The following is a 17,914-nucleotide window of genomic DNA, read 5'->3' on the forward strand; positions in this document are numbered from 1 at the left end:
GTTGATGGTATTAACGCATGAGCAGCCATGTCGAGGAACGCCTGCTGATTTTCGTATTTTACGAGAGACACGTCCGATATAAATTTACTCGGCCATAAAACTCTTTGAATATCATATATTTGCAATCAACTCTGCTAAAACGATAGGAAATTCTTAAAGACGTCATTTGTATCTTTGGCATCGATTTTCATGATGATTTATTTTTTGAACATTTATGATAATCATTTATGATTTTGAATGAAGGTACTAACATACATGTATCTACATGTACTGTATGATTGAGACTTGAGGAAATCTCTACTGGCCAGTGGCTTATGTTACATGTGAAGTTTTTGATCCTGAAGTTTCGGAAATTTCAGTGGCCCCAGTTAGTGGAAATATCTTTAGATTGTAGACCTAGAAGCAAAAGAGGACTTCGACAAGAAGACCGGACTGACCAGAAGCTATGATATATATCTACCAATTACAGCAGAAGAGCAAGACATACATGTACAGTATACTGTAGTTAAAAAGGAACTAGCTTATAGTTCATACAAAGTCCATAAAAAGCAAGCCAATTAATTAATATTTGGATTTACTAAGTGTAAACAATGGCATATTCATCGAGAAAAAAGGAGGTTTTACCATCTGGAAAAATGAGATCCAAAGCACCTATTCAGAACCTCCATATGACTGATGAAAATAAAGAAATGGTTCAAGAAATGCTACAAGATCTTCAAGTAGAATCAAGTGCTGATCATTTTGAGTTTGAAGATATACGAAGAGATGAAAGATACTGGGGTAAGATTGTTGACAAGAGACTTCAGATACAAGACGTCATAGCATTTACAGAAAAGGATGATGATAAAGATGTTAGTGGTGATGAAGTAAACCCTTTTGCATTGAAAAAGTTAATTCAGTGTGGCTTTGAGAAAAACAGATGTTTGAATTATCTGGCAAAATTTAAACATGATTTAGGGGTAGCACTTGAAAATCTACTTCGTTCTTGCTGTGAAATTGAAAATATAGGCTTAAATAATCCAGAGTATGATCCTCAAACTTTTGAAGAAGCTAAACAACAGCGTAGTGAAGAAGTCATAGCTTTAAAATCAATATATGAAGAAATATTTTCTGAGGCAATTCCTGATAGACTGTGGACTTTAAAAATCCCTGATATGCAATTTTTGGAGAAAGAATTTGAACCTTCAAAAGAAGTTCCAAGAAGAGAACAGAAGAAACCAAAGAAGAATAAAACTTCACCCAAGAATGTCTGTAAATTTTTCCTCAAAGGAAATTGTAGATTTGGCCTAAAATGTAAAATGAGGCATGTTGATATAGAATCTGAAGAATTACCTGAAGACAAGCATTTGATAGTACAAGAAAAAGAAGTATTATTTTACCTTGAAGTTAGGTTTCCAGAAGGATCCCTTTATCCCTTTGAACCACCTTTAGTAGCATTTTACAATACCAGTGAGGTCATACCTCCTCATGTTTCACTCAATATAACACTAAGACTGAGTGCTGAAGCAAAGACGCTAAGTGAGTCCACAGTTCCTATTGTGTTTTCTCTATTGAGCATCCTTGAGGACAGGGAAGAGATGTTACAGTGTGTCAAGATGCCTCTCCCTGAGTTCAGTAAGCCGGAAAGAAATAAAGCTACAGTAGAAAGTAATATTCTAGAAGATGTAGTCATGGACTTAGATGATAAAGAACCAGTACAGGAGTTTAAGAAAAAAGATTCTAAGAAAGAAATTGAAGGGAAAGAAAAGGAGAATTTGAATAGGAAGCTCAAGCATCAGTTTGAAAAACAACAGGTAAAGTTATGCTGAAGTTGATAAGCTCTATAAAAGGGCTTCATATCAGCCATGTCATAGAGAAAGCAGCAGATATATTGATAAGCAGTTTTCTGGTTTTCCTCCCTCAAATCTTATGGCTACCATTGAACCCCTATGTCAACTTATAAGTATCAGGACCTTTAAGCTTACAGTATCTATTTTCATTCAGTATGTACTTGAACTCTGTTGAAAAATCTTGGGCCTGCCATAAAGTGTTAAAGTTAAATATTTTAATATTTGCCTCCTCATGCAGTTTATTACTGTGTCCTGTGGCCCATTTTAACTGAGTTTTCCATGTTGTTTCAGAGTTCATCTGCTTATAAAACAATGCTTGAAAATCGTATGAAGCTGCCTGCCTGGAATTCCAAAGAAGACATCATCAAGAGTTTACAAAATCACCAAGTATTGGTAATCAGTGGAATGACAGGGTATGTCATACATGAAAGAACAGTCAAGCTTTGATGTACTGTATAAAAAGTGGTTTTATGACAGACATGTTGAGGGGCATGGTTGTTTCCTTGTTTGGAAAATGAAACCCCTTGTCATGCAATCACATTGCATTGTTTCTGTCCATGAACTTTACTATCATAAAGCCACTCTATTGACCCTCTATTTTTTCCTCTAAGGTGTGGCAAGACCACACAGATTCCTCAGTTCATACTTGACGTACACCTCAAGTCAGGTCGAGGTTCAGACTGCAATATCATCTGCACACAACCCCGACGAATTTCTGCTTTGTCTGTAGCAGAGAGAGTAGCAACGGAAAGAGCAGATAAGCTGGGTGATATGGTTGGATACAAGATAAGACTTGAGAGTAAACAGGTATTGATAGATATCAGTTCCCAATAATGTGAGAGGAACAATCCCTTCAAAAGATTCCTCTTCACCTACAACAAAAAATAAATAATGAGTTCTGCCATCGGGCATATATTTTCAGCGTTTTCAATTCAGAAAAAAAAATTGCGCATTGCATCCTAAATAAAGCAAAAATATAGTTATAATGAGCTTTGAGAGAAAAATGCGCCAAGGGACAGATCTAGATCAGGGACACCCCTGACCACAAGTGCTGATGGAGTTTATGAAAAATGAAAGTATCTGAAGGCGCCTTTGGCTCTACAGTCCACGCATGACCCCTGAGTACAGCTCTAACCAGTTTAATTAGTTAGGGTTGATTTGAGAGAAGGGAGGAAAAACCGGAGGGCCGGTAAAACCCTCGGAATGTGAGTACTGTACATTTTGATAAAATTATCTGTTTTGACTAACTCAATTTGCTGGTGTTGTGTTTCAGTCTTCTTCCACGAGACTGTTGTACTGTACTACAGGAATCTTGTTGCGGTATCTTGAAAATGACTCCACCTTGAAAGGAATCAGTCACGTGATAGTAGACGAAGTACACGAGCGAACAGAGGAGAGGTATAAGTTTAAAGTGCTTCTCAACCACACGCGCGAAATCGTACAATTTGTACAATTTGAAGTGTTAGCACACCTCCTTTGCTGAATTGAAACTTTAATTGATAATATCTTTATATATATTGTTTGCCTTCAGTGACTTCTTAATGATGGTGTTGCGTGACCTACTCATGGACAGGCGTGACCTCCGTGTTGTTCTCATGAGTGCTACACTCAACTCCAAGCTCTTCTCCGCGTATTTCTACGACGCCCCCGTTATTCACATTCCAGGTACAGTGTCTATACACATTCAAACAAATTTTGTCTGCCTTCCATTTCATACCCAGCTTTCCCATACCAATATTCCAAAATTTATTTTATGGGTGTAGTGTCTCGTTATATTTTTCTTCTTTTTTTTTTCCTGTTTAAGGACGGACATTTCCTGTTCAAGAATATTATATGGAAGATGCTTTGGAGAAAACAGGGTAAATATCTCAGATAAAAATATGGGAAGGGTTAACGAACCGTAGATTGCTTGTCTGTGTATTAGGGCATTGTGATAGTATTACTGTGGTTTTCCATATTCTGTGAACTCAGACATATTAATAACTTGTTGTGAAATTGTTTTATCACTGCCGCCAGTCAAGAATGTAAAAGTTACTGACTGATTATTTTTGATTGACGGCAACGAAAAATCTAATTTCAGCGCGCAGCTGGCAAATACCTAGCCTCCTTTGCAGCCGTTCTTAGGGAGGGAAACGTTGAAAGGGAAACGTTGCGTGACGACCGCAGCATTCATAAAGGTTAGGAAGTTTATGTTTCGAAGATTTCAAACGTTTCTTATTTTGTCAGATTTCTTCTTGATCCGAGCTCACCATACGCTCGACCAATGAAACGATCCAAAACAGTTTCCAAGGCAACCGATGAGAGCTTCAAAGGAGCAGGCAGCTCTCAAGAACTCACTAAAATGGCTGCGGAGATGGCAGTCACGTGTAGAATGCCAGGAGTAAACGTCTTAGACGATAAGTTGAACGAAAGACAAATCGAGATGAGATACCAAGGTATTTTGTTATTTGACCAACAATGCACCAAAAGCGTCTTGGTGTTGTTCAGTCACTTTGGTCTTCAGAATAAGCCTTTTTCGAATCTGCAAAATACTACTGTGTTACTTACTTACAGACTTATGTTCTCGGGGTTTTCCTAATTTCAGTGATAGAATATTTACAAATACATAAAGTAAAGTAAAGCATGCACAACTTCAACAAAACAAACACTTTAAAATTCACTGAAAGCCATGAATATTCTACACTCAAAATCGAGGCTAACATTCAGCAACAGAGATTTCGAAACTGGAGTTGGGTTATCCAAGCAAAATTCATCAAAGTCACGCGACGTTGGGTTATCCAATCAAAATTCATCAAAGTCACGCGACGTTGGGTTATCCAATCAAAATTCATCTAAGACACGCGGTGAAGTTGGGTTATCCAATCAAAATTCATCAAAGTCACGTGAAGTTGGGTTATCCAATCAAAATTCATCAAAGTCACGCGACGTTGGGTTATCCAATCAAAATTCATCAAAGACACGCGGTGAAGTTGGGTTATCCAATCAAAATTCATCAAAGTCACGTGAAGTTGGGTTATCCAATCAAAATTCATCAAAGTCACGTGAAGTTGGGTTATCCAATCAAAATTCATCAAAGTCACGCGGTGAAGTTGGGTTATCCAATCAAAATTCATCAAAGTCACGTGAAGTTGGGTTATCCAATCAAAATTCATCAAAGTCACGCGGTGAAGTTGGGTTATCCAATCAAAATTCATCAAAGTCACGTGAAGTTGGGTTATCCAATCAAAATTCATCAAAGTCACGTGATACAAATGTTTTTTAAAGGTTATAGTAAAACTACGATATCATCTTTGTACAACATGGATCACGAGAAGACCAACTATGACATCATTGTCTCGATACTTGAATGGATTGTCAGAGGAAAACGCGAAGTATGTTATATTATCCTTATTTTACTTTTTCCCCCTCTTTTTCCCGTTTCTTCCGTATCTTAGAGTAAAAACCAACATTCTCTTTTGATTTTTTAAGCACCCCAATAGTGGGGCCATCCTGGTGTTTTTGTCTGGAATGGCTGAAATTACGACATTGCTAGAACAGCTGAATACCAATATACTCTTTAAAGATAAGGGCAAGTGAGTGATTATTAACTAGATGAATATTACTTTTGTCACTCGATGTTGTCTTGTTGTCAGACCAAACATAGATTTTAGCGGAACCCTTTTGGCTGATCAAAAGAAGGGCGTGCATATAGCTAACTCACAGATCGAAATAAAATTTAGGGTTTTACGTTTTGCGGAGACGGGAAGGAAAACAGGTAAACTTGGAGAAAAAACACCTTGAATCAAGAGAGAGACTTAACAAAAGTCTACTCACATGCGATGCTGAGTCCAGGAACCAGACCCGAGACCCCAGAAGTCAAAGGCGATCGAGCCTAGCTCTACCGCTACGTCACCCTTGTTGTTGCTGATATTTTCCTTGTAAAATAGATGCCATGTTGTTTGCTAACTCAGTTTTATATTCATACGACGATTATATTTTTGTTCGCTCTCAATTTTTTAATGTTTTACCAGGTTTCTTATCCTTCCTCTGCATTCAACGCTGTCCAGCGAAGAACAAGGACTCATCTTTAAGTAAGTCTAACAAGTGACCAATCAACACACGTGATTTTTCCCGCCTTATTGAACACCAAAATGTAAAAGTTTAGATAGGTTTTTAACTAACCATTTCGAATTAACCGACTTGCAGGAGGCCAAAGGAAGGAGTCACGAAAATAGTTTTATCGACAAATATCGCAGAGACGTCTGTTACCATTGACGACATTGTCTACGTCATTGATTGTGGGAAAATGAAGGAAAACAGGTCAGTCTTGTTTTAACACTTTAGAAACTTTCTACATAGAGAAAATGAAATCTCTTGTCATGTCATAGAAAAAGCTCAAAGCAAGCCACTTTACTTGTTGTTTTTTTTTTGTTTTTTGTTTTGTTTTTTTTTTGTACGAAATTCCTCAGAATTTCCAGAAAATTAATTACCTCGTGTTATTCTGACACAGATATGATTCCAGTAAAGGAATGGAGAGTCTCGAGGAGACCTGGGTTTCCCGCGCAAATGCACGTCAGCGTCGCGGACGAGCCGGGAGAGTTACATCCGGGGTTTGTTTTCATTTATTCACGAGTCATCGCTACGAACACGTGATGGCTGAGCACCAGATACCTGGTTAGTAAAACCTGTTTAAAACTGGTTATGGATCATGTTTAAGCACTTATTGGTTTTCACTCGTTTATATCTATTTTCTGTGTTTTTTTTCCTGTTAACTATTTGTACGATTTTTTTTTGGTTTTGCTCTTTGACAGAAATAATGCGAATACCTTTAGAAAAACTTTGTTTGCGTATCAAGATTATGACTTTGTTCTTTGGACGTGACGTAAAGGTAAACAAAAACATTTTCAATATTTTCAGATTTTTTTGATTCCTTACCTGATAATGTGTTTTTATTTTACAGCAAATCCTGAACAAACTTTTGGAGCCCCCCGAAGATAAATCTATCACAGATGCGTTGGCTAGGTTACACAGCCTTGGTGCTCTTGACACTCAAGAGGTTGGTCATGAGATCTCAAAGAAATATTATGCATTATTCACACTTGCTTACACAGGCTTTTGAATAGGATATATGTGCTGCTTGTCAGCCTGTGGTAACTTAGTCCAGAGCTGGACCCATTCTTATCGATGCGCGCGCGGCGGAGATGAACCGAGTAGCGGAAAATAGACTGGTAAGAATTGTTTTCTTTGCGCGTGCGCGGTATCAATTTTTATTTTTGAGATATGAATTAATCAGTTAGTGAGAAAAGTGGCTCCTGTTCTTGACTAGTGCCGGGTTAAGTTACGCTGCCTGTCATGTTCTTTCATCAAGGTGTGAGTTCATTCTTTAAAGCAATTAGCAAATCCTTTTTGATCAATAGAATCTGACGTCATTGGGGTATCACCTGGCAGCTTTACCTGTGGACGTAAGGTATGCATATTTTCCTTACTTGAACGATTTATTTTTTAAACTCAGCTTGCTAAACCGTCATCGTACTGATGAAATTAGACAAATCGAAAATGTTTGATCCTGCTGAATGTGATTGCACTCTTGCTTGTGCTTGCTGTGAGCCTGTTGACTCTTGCGCTTGTGTTTGTGTCACTGCAGTAGGGAAAACAAGAAAAAGTGGCGGTGCGGGAGGGATTGGGAGAGGAAGGAAGGAATAGAGAGGGAGGAAGGGAGAGGGAGGAAGGGAGAGGGAGGAAGGGAGAGGGAGGGAGGGAAGAGGGAGGAGGGAGGGAGGGAGGGAGGGAGGGAGGGAGGTAAGGAATGAGGGGGACAGAAAAATGTCAGCTGGTTATCACAGCCATACAACTGTAAATTTTGTCTTTTGTGGTTTTTGAACCAGAATTGGCAAGCTGATGTTACTTGGAGCCATATTTTGCTGTGTTGATCCAGTACTAACCATCGCAGCTTCTCTCAGTTATAAATCTCCATTTGTAAGTAAAAATTCTGTACGACGCTGTTCATCTTTCAAATTATCTTTTTGCTTGGATTTTCTTTGTTATTGATCGAGGCTCATCTAAATGAGAAGAGTTGTTCTGTGAGACAATCGGCGTTGCGCTGCAAATGCGTGGCATCTCACCGCTTTGATCGTAAGTTCGCGGACATGCCATCAAAAAGTTACTCTTTGTTTTCTCCTGTGCTTCAAGGGATTTCCTCCGGGTTTTCCGGCTTCTCCGATTTTCCCAACACCAAACAATCATGGAACGAGAGCTGCAGTTTGTCATATATAGACCTCTCCGAGCTTGCGCGTTTTATTCTTAATAAGCCTTTTCATAGTTTAAGAATCGATTCCACTGCGCATGCGATTTTATCCCGAATTTCTCACCTTCTTTTGTCTAAACCTTCTTTTGTTCTTAATTAAACAAAAGAAGGTGAAAAATTCGGGATCAAATCGCATGCGCAGTGGAATCGATTCTTAAACTATGAAAAGGCTTATTCTAATTTACTTGGACATGAGCTTAATAGATCACATTACCTCATATTAATACACCTCATCAAATTATACTCAACCAATGACTCATCACCAGACATCGGAGAACATTTTGCACAAACTTAGACACCGTTTTGAAAAATCCATACAGGTCGCACCATTTGATAAGCGTGATGAAGCAGACAAAAAGAAGAAAGAGTTCAGTACTGGCTACAGTGATCATCTTACACTTTTAAAAGCTTACAAGAAGTGGCTTGAAGAGATGGCTAGAGGCGCGAAGTTTGGTTATCGCTTTTGTCAAGACAATTTTCTTTCCATGAAGACGTTACAGGTTAGCTTTCAGGACAGTAAGAAGCGATTTTCGATATCAAAATTCACCCGAAAGGACACTTTTCAAAATTGTCATGAATGCAAGGATAACATGGAAGTACGAAAGAAATGCCACAAATGCCATCGAGAAAAAGTGGGATTCCTTTCGTATTTTCGTGTTAGCTTCGCGTCCACGATAATTTTGAGAAGGGTCCATTTAATGTCACAAAGGTTTTCACCATGGAACGAAATCGTCAAGCGTCTTTCTTTTAATTTCGGAAAGGCTTGAAACGTGAAAGGAGAGGTCGATTAATGGATAAGTTTGACAGTAAAGTCCAAACTATATAGTATATACCATATATGCGTGAAAAAGCTAACTAACAAAATTGTAGAAATTAGTGCAAAGTTTTGTAGGTTTACGGTCTACTGAGGTCTACCGAACTTACTAATTGAGTAAAATTGTGCAATATCTTACAAATTATTTCACGGATATAAGAGATGCACTCTATCATTCGGTAATTTGTGGACCGTTTTTTTTTTTTGTCCTTTGTGATTGGTTTATTTGATAAACAAAAATAATGTTGAAGGGGATGGCGTGCTTTCTGTAATGGAAAAACATTGCTACGATAATAAAAACGATAATACTCAAGGGAATGGCATGTGGTTACTAATTCTGTTTTTGTCTTCAGATGATAGCCAGTCTCAAGTGTCAGTTTGCCGAATTACTTGCAGACATTGGTTTTCTACAGACTAAAATGACTTCAAGGCAATTGGAAAGACTCTCGCCACGAACAGGAGATGGAGTACTAAATGGAACAGGTCCCGTGGTAAAGAAAATGAATTTTTTTTTGTCATTTTTCGCTGAACACGAATTTTGCACACTACGCATACAGGTATCCCAACTCTGTTTCTTTTTTTATATTTGTTATCCAGGTTAATTCCAATGCTGACAACTTGAAACTGTTGTTGGGAGTCCTGTGTGGTGCTCTGTATCCTAATGTAGTACATATAGTGAAACCTGCTACGAAGTATAAAGCTTCCAGTGGAGGTAAGACAGTAGCGTTTGTACGAGTGGGCTTCCTGTGTGGTGCTCACAAAACCTGCCAACTATAGAGGATTTGTTGGGGTTCCTTTGTAAAACCTTGTAAGACAATGTTATACGCTAAACACTCTTCCTAAACATATGATAACTAGTGCCAAGAGGTTGAGCCCTTTTTGGTTTCTATGTATCTTTCGATACCAGATTCCTCTCTACTTCACGACCACAGGAAACCTGGCGCTGAAGAAACTGAGAATTTTAGTTTACTCAGCTTTCTTTGTTAATTTTTTCAGGTGCTATTCCGTTAGAGCCAAAGGCAAATGAAATAAAGTTCTGGACTAAAAACGAAGGCCAGGTGAGTCATTCATTCCAAAGCTCTGGCCACTGTTTCTCTTAAACCTGCATCAGCCTTGCGCGACAGACCAATCTAAAGTATTTACCCTAAAAACCAATTTTCCTTTGAAACTTTGTCAATTTAGAACTTATATATGAAAGGAGTTATTGTTGTTTGTTATTTTCTTTATTCGTAAAGTGGCGAGGGTTTGAGGAAGTAGGCGCTTTGGTTGATGATTCATTCATTCATCCATCCATCTGTCTATGCATCCATCCATTTACCATTCGTTCGTTCATTCGTTCATTCATTGATTCATTGAATGATCGATAGATTTTAACATATCCCCAAATTCACCTGGTATTTTTCTTGCTACTCGCAGGTCTTTATACACCCCAAGTCTGTCAATTTTGATGTCAACTATTTTGAAAGTCCTTATCTGATTTACCACGAGAAAGTCAAGACTTCAAAGGTTTGTATACTCTTCAAAATAACCAATCTAAAAAAATGGTTCACGTGCTTAGCGTACATCACCGAGTTATGGGTGTGAGGGGAAGTGTAAAGCTCTGGTCAAACGTCGAACTTCACATGAGCCGAACCTAATTGAAACAATGAATAACAAGGCTGTCTTCTTTGTTGTCACTTTGTTCGACTCATGTGAAGTTCCACGTTTGACCTAAGCCTTGGAGTTGCACGAGGCGTTTTTCTTAATGAAAATCTGTTTTATTTCCAGGTGTTTATCCGTGATACAAGTATGGTTTCTGTGTACGCCCTGTTACTATTTTGCGGAGATTCGTTGAGTCTAGACCTGGAGAAAGGTGCGTTGGTCATCTCCATCGATGATGGATGGGTGCGCTTTACAGCATCGTCACAGAAGGTAAGGCAATGCTTTTCATCATGTTCACCTCTCGGGTCCTTCAGTCAAACATGGGAGTTAAAGTGCACCCAAGATAACCAACAGACAGATTGTAATAGTTTTTGGAACCTTCTCCCTTTCCTTCCTCATTTTATATTGCCATCCTACCATCCCTTTCCCATCCATCTCATCCTCCCATTCGGTCCCTTCTCCCACTCTCTTTGGATGAAGTATAACCAGACTTACTTACTCAACAATGACAGTCTAGCTTATTAGGCGGGACGTCAAGTGTATGGAAAAACGACTTCCGGGTCAAAACGAAGAGCCGAGTTCTATAAAGATGTTTCTTTGTCTTCTTTCTTCACCACAGGATTTTTCGTCCAAAGTTCTAATTGTCTTAGGTGGAGGATAAATAAGTGAGAACATTTATCGCATTATTTTGGCGGTTTTTGTGAGCAGTTTGACAAGGAAGTCTAAGAGGGACCAAAAAAAAAAAATCAGTTTATAACTTTTTTCTCCTTTTTTTTCCAGATCGCGACGTTGGTTCGTGATTTGCGTGGCGAGCTAGACCGTCTATTAGCTGAAAAAATCGAATCACCGAGTTTAGACCTTATCACTTGCCCACGTGGTAGCCGTATTATCGATACTATTGGTCGTTTGATAGCCAACCAGTAGAAAGATCGTATCCTAAGTAAAGACATTTTGCCATCCACACTAAAACTATGAAAAAAACCCCAGATACGATCGAAATTGCAATATCGTCATCTGCGCATGCGAAAGACAGACATATACCCCATTCACACCAAGGCTTAAACATGCTTTAAAGTGGTTTAACTAAACAGGTTTGGAAAACTATCTACGAACACTGCACAATATTTGGTGAAATAATGCATGTAAGCTATCCTTTGCTTGCTCTGACAATATTTTAGAAAGTTTCATTATATTGTAGGTTCGTCCAGTTTCTCAATTTTTTTCCTAATTAAAACATAGTTTAACTAAACACGTTTAGGTGTGAATGGGGTAATAGAATACTAGAATAGAATGAAATAAAATAAAATGAAATGGAATATTAATACAATTTTATTAAAACCTAGTTAGCAGCATCAGGTGAATTATGTGTAACTTTACACACAAATGCACACAAATACATAGCTTTGAATTATATAAAAAGTGTTTTTCCTGACATATTAGCATACCTAAATACACTGAGCTGTTTTAAAGAGAGTTAGTAAAGATTTTGTTGCATCTTGCTCGTTGCTATGGGCGATGCGAATCAGTGAAAGGTCACAATATGAAATTTTCCCAAACTTTTTCAGCTGCACATTTTTCCGACATAGCTTCTTCTAATATGATACATTCAAGCTTAGTAAGCAGCAGCATTCCACAAAACCTTCACCAATCTTTTCTGAAACAACTGTATAAGATTGAATTATTTCTCATTGTAATTCTTCTTAGTAAAAATACACAGGTGATTATTGAAAATCTCGCGTGCTGATCTTGGTCGAGAAACTCACACTATCACACGATAATCACCTCCAGCGATGATAATAATAATAATAATAAACTCTATATTTACCGAGGGTAACACTAAATAGCAATATGCTAACAAACCTGTGACCCTCTAATATATTAAACTATAAAGATATGTGTAGAAAATTATAAAATTATAACTACAAGATAAAAACCCCTACACGAAAAAAAAACCAAACTAATAGTTAATAATTATTATTGAATGAAAAAAAAAAAAGATAGTAAATATAAAATAATATCTAAAAATAGCTATAAAAAAACAACAAAACAATAATAATAGAATGAACTAAATCATACTATGAAATGATTTAAAGTTTTTTGATTGTCTAAGAAATAATTAATAATTTTTTAAAGAGCTTTTAAAGGTAGTCAAAGAATCCAAAATCCAAAATGGCGGCCAGCCACTTTGTTGCTGTTACCGGAGAGCAATTAGAAATAATGAAAGAAAATGCTGTCCCAAAAGGACTAAAGAGGCTGACAAATTTGCACTAACTTCGTTCAAAGGTAAAAAAGGACAAAAACAATCAAATAAACTCAAACAAACTGTTTTGATTCGCAAAGTCGGAGTTCGCCTGTGTTGTAATTGAAAGCCGCGTTTGTCACTTCAATTAAAATTTTTCCTAATTTCAAATGTTTTTATCTTATTATTAAATCTTTTTTCTTATATTTTTCTTTTTTTTGAAAGAATCACCTGTGTATTTATACTAAGACAATTATTTGCCTCAGCCTCAGTGAATATCGGAGAATATTTACCTCGCCGCTCGAAGACTCATGTCTCGGCAAACATTCCCCAATATTTGCAAACATCTGTTATTGTCTTTTCGTCTCTGGACTTTCTGTGGAAGATTTCAGAAGAGGGAGACTGAGAACAGGGGAACGTTTGTTTCTCTCCCTGCCAAATCAAAGACACAGGTAGCCCAACAATAGAAAAATACAGAACAGAGATTCCTGCAAAGGAGGCTGGCTACATTGAATAATAATAGCAACATTCTATTTCTTAATGAGTGTCAGAAATTCTTCACGGGATTTGGGGTCTTCGCGTAATACACCTAACATACAACTAGTGAGTGTCTTGCTGTCGGTCTTCTGGACTCCCCTCATTACCATGCACATATGCCTGAAAAACATTCATGTGTCAAATTCATTCCTTTGGGGGAGGGGGTTGGGTGGGAGTACCTGTGATAAACAAGCATCAATGCACCTTCATCATCCGGCAGCCATGTTGACTGGAACAATGTGTGCCTCGCATTCATGGCTTCAGGATAAGGTTATGCATGTTAAAATAAATGTTTTTTTTCATTCACATGGGTACATGGTGTTGTGTGATAAAGGTCCAATGTTTCATACTTAGGGATACTTTTATGATAGAGGGAATTTTATTGCCAATTTCTCGGCTAGAGAAATTGTTAGATAAATGTTTTCGCCAGCTAAATTCAAATTATAGACCAAATTACCTTAGGTATGAAATTTTTTATTTAATAATATTTTTAAATGAGCAGGCTATGTGAACATGCAAGTCTCCTTTGGTCTGATACATCTTGTACAATAAATAATACTTTATTGTGGTACTATTAACATAATGAGACATGTATCGCCTCAGGGTCTGCATGGCTTTTAGAAATGAAGAATTTTATTCAAAATTTAAGACAGACTAGAAAAGAAAGATAATGGGCATAGGGCAGTATTAACGCCATCCATATCTATCACCTTTTATGAGAGTATTTTCCAGTACTTACGTGGCCTCTATGACAACCCCGACTCCTGCAGGATTAACAGCATTGACTACAGCACAAGCAATCTCTTTAGTGAGTCGTTCCTGCACTAAAGAATTCAAAGCACTAAATTTCAAAAAACTCATGAATTAATTCAAAAAAAGAAGGGGAAAAATCAAAATTATTAATAAATGAATTTTCATCTAAATTTGCGTGAAAAAAAAAAATTTGGGTTTCTAATAAACAACTTTGGAACACGTTTGAAATAAAAACCGTGCATGAATGCATGCTGTGTGCAATGATAAACCAAGGGGGTGTTGGCAGAACAGAGAAGTGTTATTAGAGCTGAATATTACATAATACCTTGAAGTCTTCTACTGAACATTTCCACAACTCTAGAGTAGAAATATTCAAATTTTAAATTTTAGTCAAAGACTCACTGCTCGGGAAATATTCACTGATAAACACAAAAATCAAAATGAAAAATGTTCAAGGTTGGATTTTGATATTTATAATGAGATTATGCCTTTCACATTACCTTCCTAATTTACTCAGACCAACAATTTTTTTGTTTGGTATATATCCTATATGTACCTAGGAATATAAAAGGCATCAATAATAGGTATAAATTAAAGCAGGGGAGGGTTTATAGACTTAAAGTAATGATTTATGTTAATGGTCCCTAATAAGTTAGCACACAGTGACAAAGGTCAGCCAAAACATACAGGCTGCCGACACAAGCTTGATTAAGCATAAAATTATAGATTGAGTATGTTGTGCGTAGGCATCATAGCTATCATATATTAGTTATATAATTGTTTAAGTATTCAACCAACCTTTCCCATAAAAGGGACAAGATGATGCTCACACAGAGAATAGAAATCAATGTCTTTAACAACAACTAGTTCGTCATGATCTTCATCAAATATAGCATCATTGAGAACCTCTGAAAACCAAGTTAGAAATCAAGATTAATGGGGAATATTTGCCCTAAATTTTGCAGGTCTTAACAATAATGATTTCAAAAACAAACAAACAAACAAACAAAAATAATAGCGAACCTGTTAGATTCTGGGTGTATCCATTAGTAAAAAATAACATGGCTTTTGCTGCTCTACTTGGTGTTTTCAAAAGGCCTTGTCTTTTATATTGCTTGCCTTCAACGCCTTCAAGAATCGTTTCGAAGGCTGCTTCCATCGTGTTCAGTCGGCGTTCCTCTGACGCAAAATCTATTGGACGTTTATCAACAACAGGTACATCGGACATGTTCAACCCTATCTCTCTTACTGGTTTATCCTCTTGCTGCTCTAGGTTTTTATCACTATTATCCATATTTATAAAAGGTTATACGTAGTAAACGTGTTGCAATCTTGAGAAGCTAAATGTGCCGTATAAGGCAAGGAGCAGTAGACATTCCCCGCAAGTCATCAGGCGCGCATGGCATTGTGAATAATAAGCACTGGCCAGGAGTCAAAAAAACTCTTAAGGAAGCACTTAAGAAACGGGTCCATATCATGTTCTTTATCATGATATGTGTGGAAAAAGGAACCAATTATCGGTTCCCTATATCATGAGCCTTTTACTCATAAAAATATGAATTCATTGCATTTTAGAGTATGTTAAATTATTGACCAGTATCATTTAGGTGATTTATATATCGAATATGCGGATAACATCGAAGTTTTTGCAAATTATCGTAAAATTTTCAGTATGATACAAAATGCGCACATTTTCTTGTATACATATACCTGTATTTCCATTTCTAAAAACTATTAATGCGTATATAATGGCGTTTACGCTCAACCATATTCTAAGTCAGTCAGTTAGTCAGCATCGTTAAAAATCATATCTAGCGACCTTTATTAGCGATACACAGGAGCCTGATACAAATTCAAGGTCATAAATAAATTCAAACTAGCAGTGGATAATTTAAACCATATCTTAGTGAAATGATACGAAAGAATTCGTGCTTTCATGATGGAAATTAATACATAAATAATTTTATAATCTCTATATACCTTTTGTGCAAGACACTACTGAATAAGTACATCGTTTCGAATACATCTGACAAACACGAGTGTGGGCATGAAATATCTCTGAGTTGAACGGTAAGTAGATGTTAGTCAGCTAAGTATCTCAAACGTTTATCACAGGCTGTTTGCTCTTATTTTTGAATGTTTGAAAAATGATTCAGTACATCATTTTAATTATAAATCAAAATTCGATAACCTAAAAAAATTATAATTTCCGTGGATCAAATATTTATCGAAGTATCTAGATACCAGGCACCCGTGAGTTTTTGATTTTTGAAAAAAAAAAAAAAAAAATCAAATAAACAGATCGGTAAGAGCATGATACCAAATGCACTCATTTCTTGACCCTCTTGTATCACACTCCCAAGATTCACTTCTCCATTCCCATAACGATGATGAATGCATTCAGGACCTACCACTCTCTTGTACTCCATCGCCAGCTATATTCTAATCCCATGCGTTGGTTGAATATCGTCCGTAAGAGCATGATACCAAATGCACTCATTTCTTGACCCTCTTGTGTCACACTCTCAAGATTCATTCTCTATTCCCATAACGGTGATGAATGCATTCAGGACCTACCACTCTCTTGTACTCCATCGCCAGCTATATTCTAATCCCATGCGTTGGTTGAATATCGTCCGTAAGAGCATGATACCAAATGCACTCATTTCTTGACCCTCTTGTGTCACACTCTCAAGATTCATTCTCTATTCCCATAACGGTGATGAATGCATTCAGGACCTACCACTCTCTTGTACTCCATCGCCAGCTATATTCCAATCCCATACATTGGTTGCGGAATATCGCCCGTAAGAGCATGATACCAAATGCACTCATTTCTTGACCCTCTTGTGTCACACTCTCAAGATTCATTCTCTATTCCCATAACGGTGATGAATGCATTCAGGACCTACCACTCTCTTGTACTCCATCGCCAGCTATATTCCAATCCCATACATTGGTTGAATGTCGTCGGTAAGAGCATGATACCAAATGCACTCATTTCTTGACCTTCTTGTATCACACTCAGCTACACTCTCAAGATTCATTCCCCCTTCCCATAACAGTAATGACCAACCACTCATGACCAACCACTCTCTTGTACTCGATCGTCAGCTGTATTCCAATCCTACGAGCGCGGCTACCTCTGGAAGTGGTGGTAGGGAGCGCAAGTTTGGAAAATATAAGAGACTAGGAGAAAAAGTGGGAGAAGGATTGGATCGGAAAATATGAGATACTAGTAACTCACCCATATGTCATATATATCACATGTGAGTAGCGTCTATTCGATTATTAGTCTTGCCCATTATTCTAAATTCCAGTACATTACAATTAAATCTATAAGTTAGTTTATAGATACACTTGATTGCAGAAACGTTGAAGTATACATTTATACAAATATCTAATGAGATGCATAATGCAAAATAACCATTTTCAACGCTTAAAACCAACTGATTTATAATCATTAGACATGAAAAAATATTTTGACAGTCATTGAATGAAACAAACAATAAATAAAGCGATTTTTCTGTTTTGCATATCATTAAATATACTGAATAAATTAGATATTTGAATAAATGTATACTGCAACGTTTCTGTAATCGAGTGTAAATTTGTATCTCCGCACGCCCTTGTAATATCCTCTATTTACATATATATAATTACATGACAATCTTCTTAGACTACATTCACGAATCCTTAGCCGGTAGAGCAGAGCATTGGTTGTGCTGTTTTTGCTTACAACGTCAGGACAAATACTTTTTCCAGCACTCTTTTTTTACAATGTCTTTTCAGAGACTTTTATGCATAGAATAACTTCA

The 17,914-nt window shown here is 37.1% G+C and overlaps 2 protein-coding genes across 3 annotated transcripts; one reads left to right on the forward strand and one right to left on the reverse strand.

Moving 5' to 3' along the window:
- The first annotated feature begins 79 nt into the window (after positions 1-79).
- On the forward strand, positions 80-11,866 carry LOC116287719 (putative ATP-dependent RNA helicase DHX57). Of its 2 annotated transcripts, XM_031694407.2 has the most exons (23): positions 81-1,793; positions 2,121-2,242; positions 2,441-2,636; positions 3,103-3,227; positions 3,361-3,494; positions 3,634-3,688; positions 4,056-4,264; positions 5,094-5,200; positions 5,298-5,401; positions 5,840-5,899; positions 6,015-6,128; positions 6,319-6,482; positions 6,620-6,696; positions 6,769-6,864; positions 7,226-7,275; positions 7,694-7,784; positions 8,433-8,612; positions 9,280-9,417; positions 9,524-9,638; positions 9,923-9,984; positions 10,343-10,432; positions 10,694-10,837; positions 11,348-11,866. In XM_031694407.2, exons 1-23 carry the CDS (start codon positions 591-593, stop codon positions 11,489-11,491), a joined length of 3,780 nt encoding a protein of 1,259 aa, XP_031550267.1. In that variant the 5' UTR covers positions 81-590; the 3' UTR covers positions 11,492-11,866. The 2 variants fall into 2 exon arrangements, with proteins under 2 accessions (XP_031550266.1, XP_031550267.1); XM_031694406.2 differs by lacking the exon at positions 11,348-11,866 and having other exon boundaries at positions 80-1,793; positions 10,694-11,334.
- Positions 11,867-11,878: 12 nt separating this feature from the next.
- Positions 11,879-15,477, reverse strand: LOC116287705 (GTP cyclohydrolase 1). The gene is made up of 6 exons (XM_031694388.2): positions 15,120-15,477; positions 14,895-15,004; positions 14,597-14,652; positions 14,422-14,453; positions 14,083-14,167; positions 11,879-13,463 (listed from the first exon to the last, which is right to left on the reverse strand). The coding sequence occupies exons 1-6, from the start codon at positions 15,388-15,390 to the stop codon at positions 13,337-13,339; spliced, it is 681 nt and encodes a 226-aa protein (XP_031550248.1). The 5' UTR covers positions 15,391-15,477; the 3' UTR covers positions 11,879-13,336.
- Between the last annotated feature and the right edge of the window lie 2,437 nt (positions 15,478-17,914).

The sequence above is a fragment of the Actinia tenebrosa genome, unplaced genomic scaffold, assembly GCF_029948245.1.
Source record: "Actinia tenebrosa isolate PJP-AT-01 unplaced genomic scaffold, QUT_ActTen_1.0 PGA_scaffold8__29_contigs__length_14323225, whole genome shotgun sequence".
Lineage (NCBI taxonomy): Eukaryota > Metazoa > Cnidaria > Anthozoa > Actiniaria > Actiniidae > Actinia > Actinia tenebrosa.

Bases quoted from the DNA above. Each gene is read 5' to 3' on its own strand.
- LOC116287719 (XM_031694406.2), top strand. From the start codon at position 591: ATGGCATATTCATCGAGAAAAAAGGAGGTTTTACCATCTGGAAAAATG. The intron at 3,495-3,633 runs GTACAGTGTCTA...TTCCTGTTTAAG, and splicing joins CCCCGTTATTCACATTCCAG to GACGGACATTTCCTGTTCAA. The intron at 9,639-9,922 runs GTAAGACAGTAG...TAATTTTTTCAG, and splicing joins GTATAAAGCTTCCAGTGGAG to GTGCTATTCCGTTAGAGCCA.
- LOC116287705 (XM_031694388.2), bottom strand. From the start codon at position 15,390: ATGGATAATAGTGATAAAAACCTAGAGCAGCAAGAGGATAAACCAGTA. The intron at 14,653-14,894 runs GTTGGTTGAATA...TTATATTCCTAG, and splicing joins TTGTCCCTTTTATGGGAAAG to GTACATATAGGATATATACC. The intron at 14,454-14,596 runs GTAATGTGAAAG...TTTCTACTCTAG, and splicing joins GGTCTGAGTAAATTAGGAAG to AGTTGTGGAAATGTTCAGTA.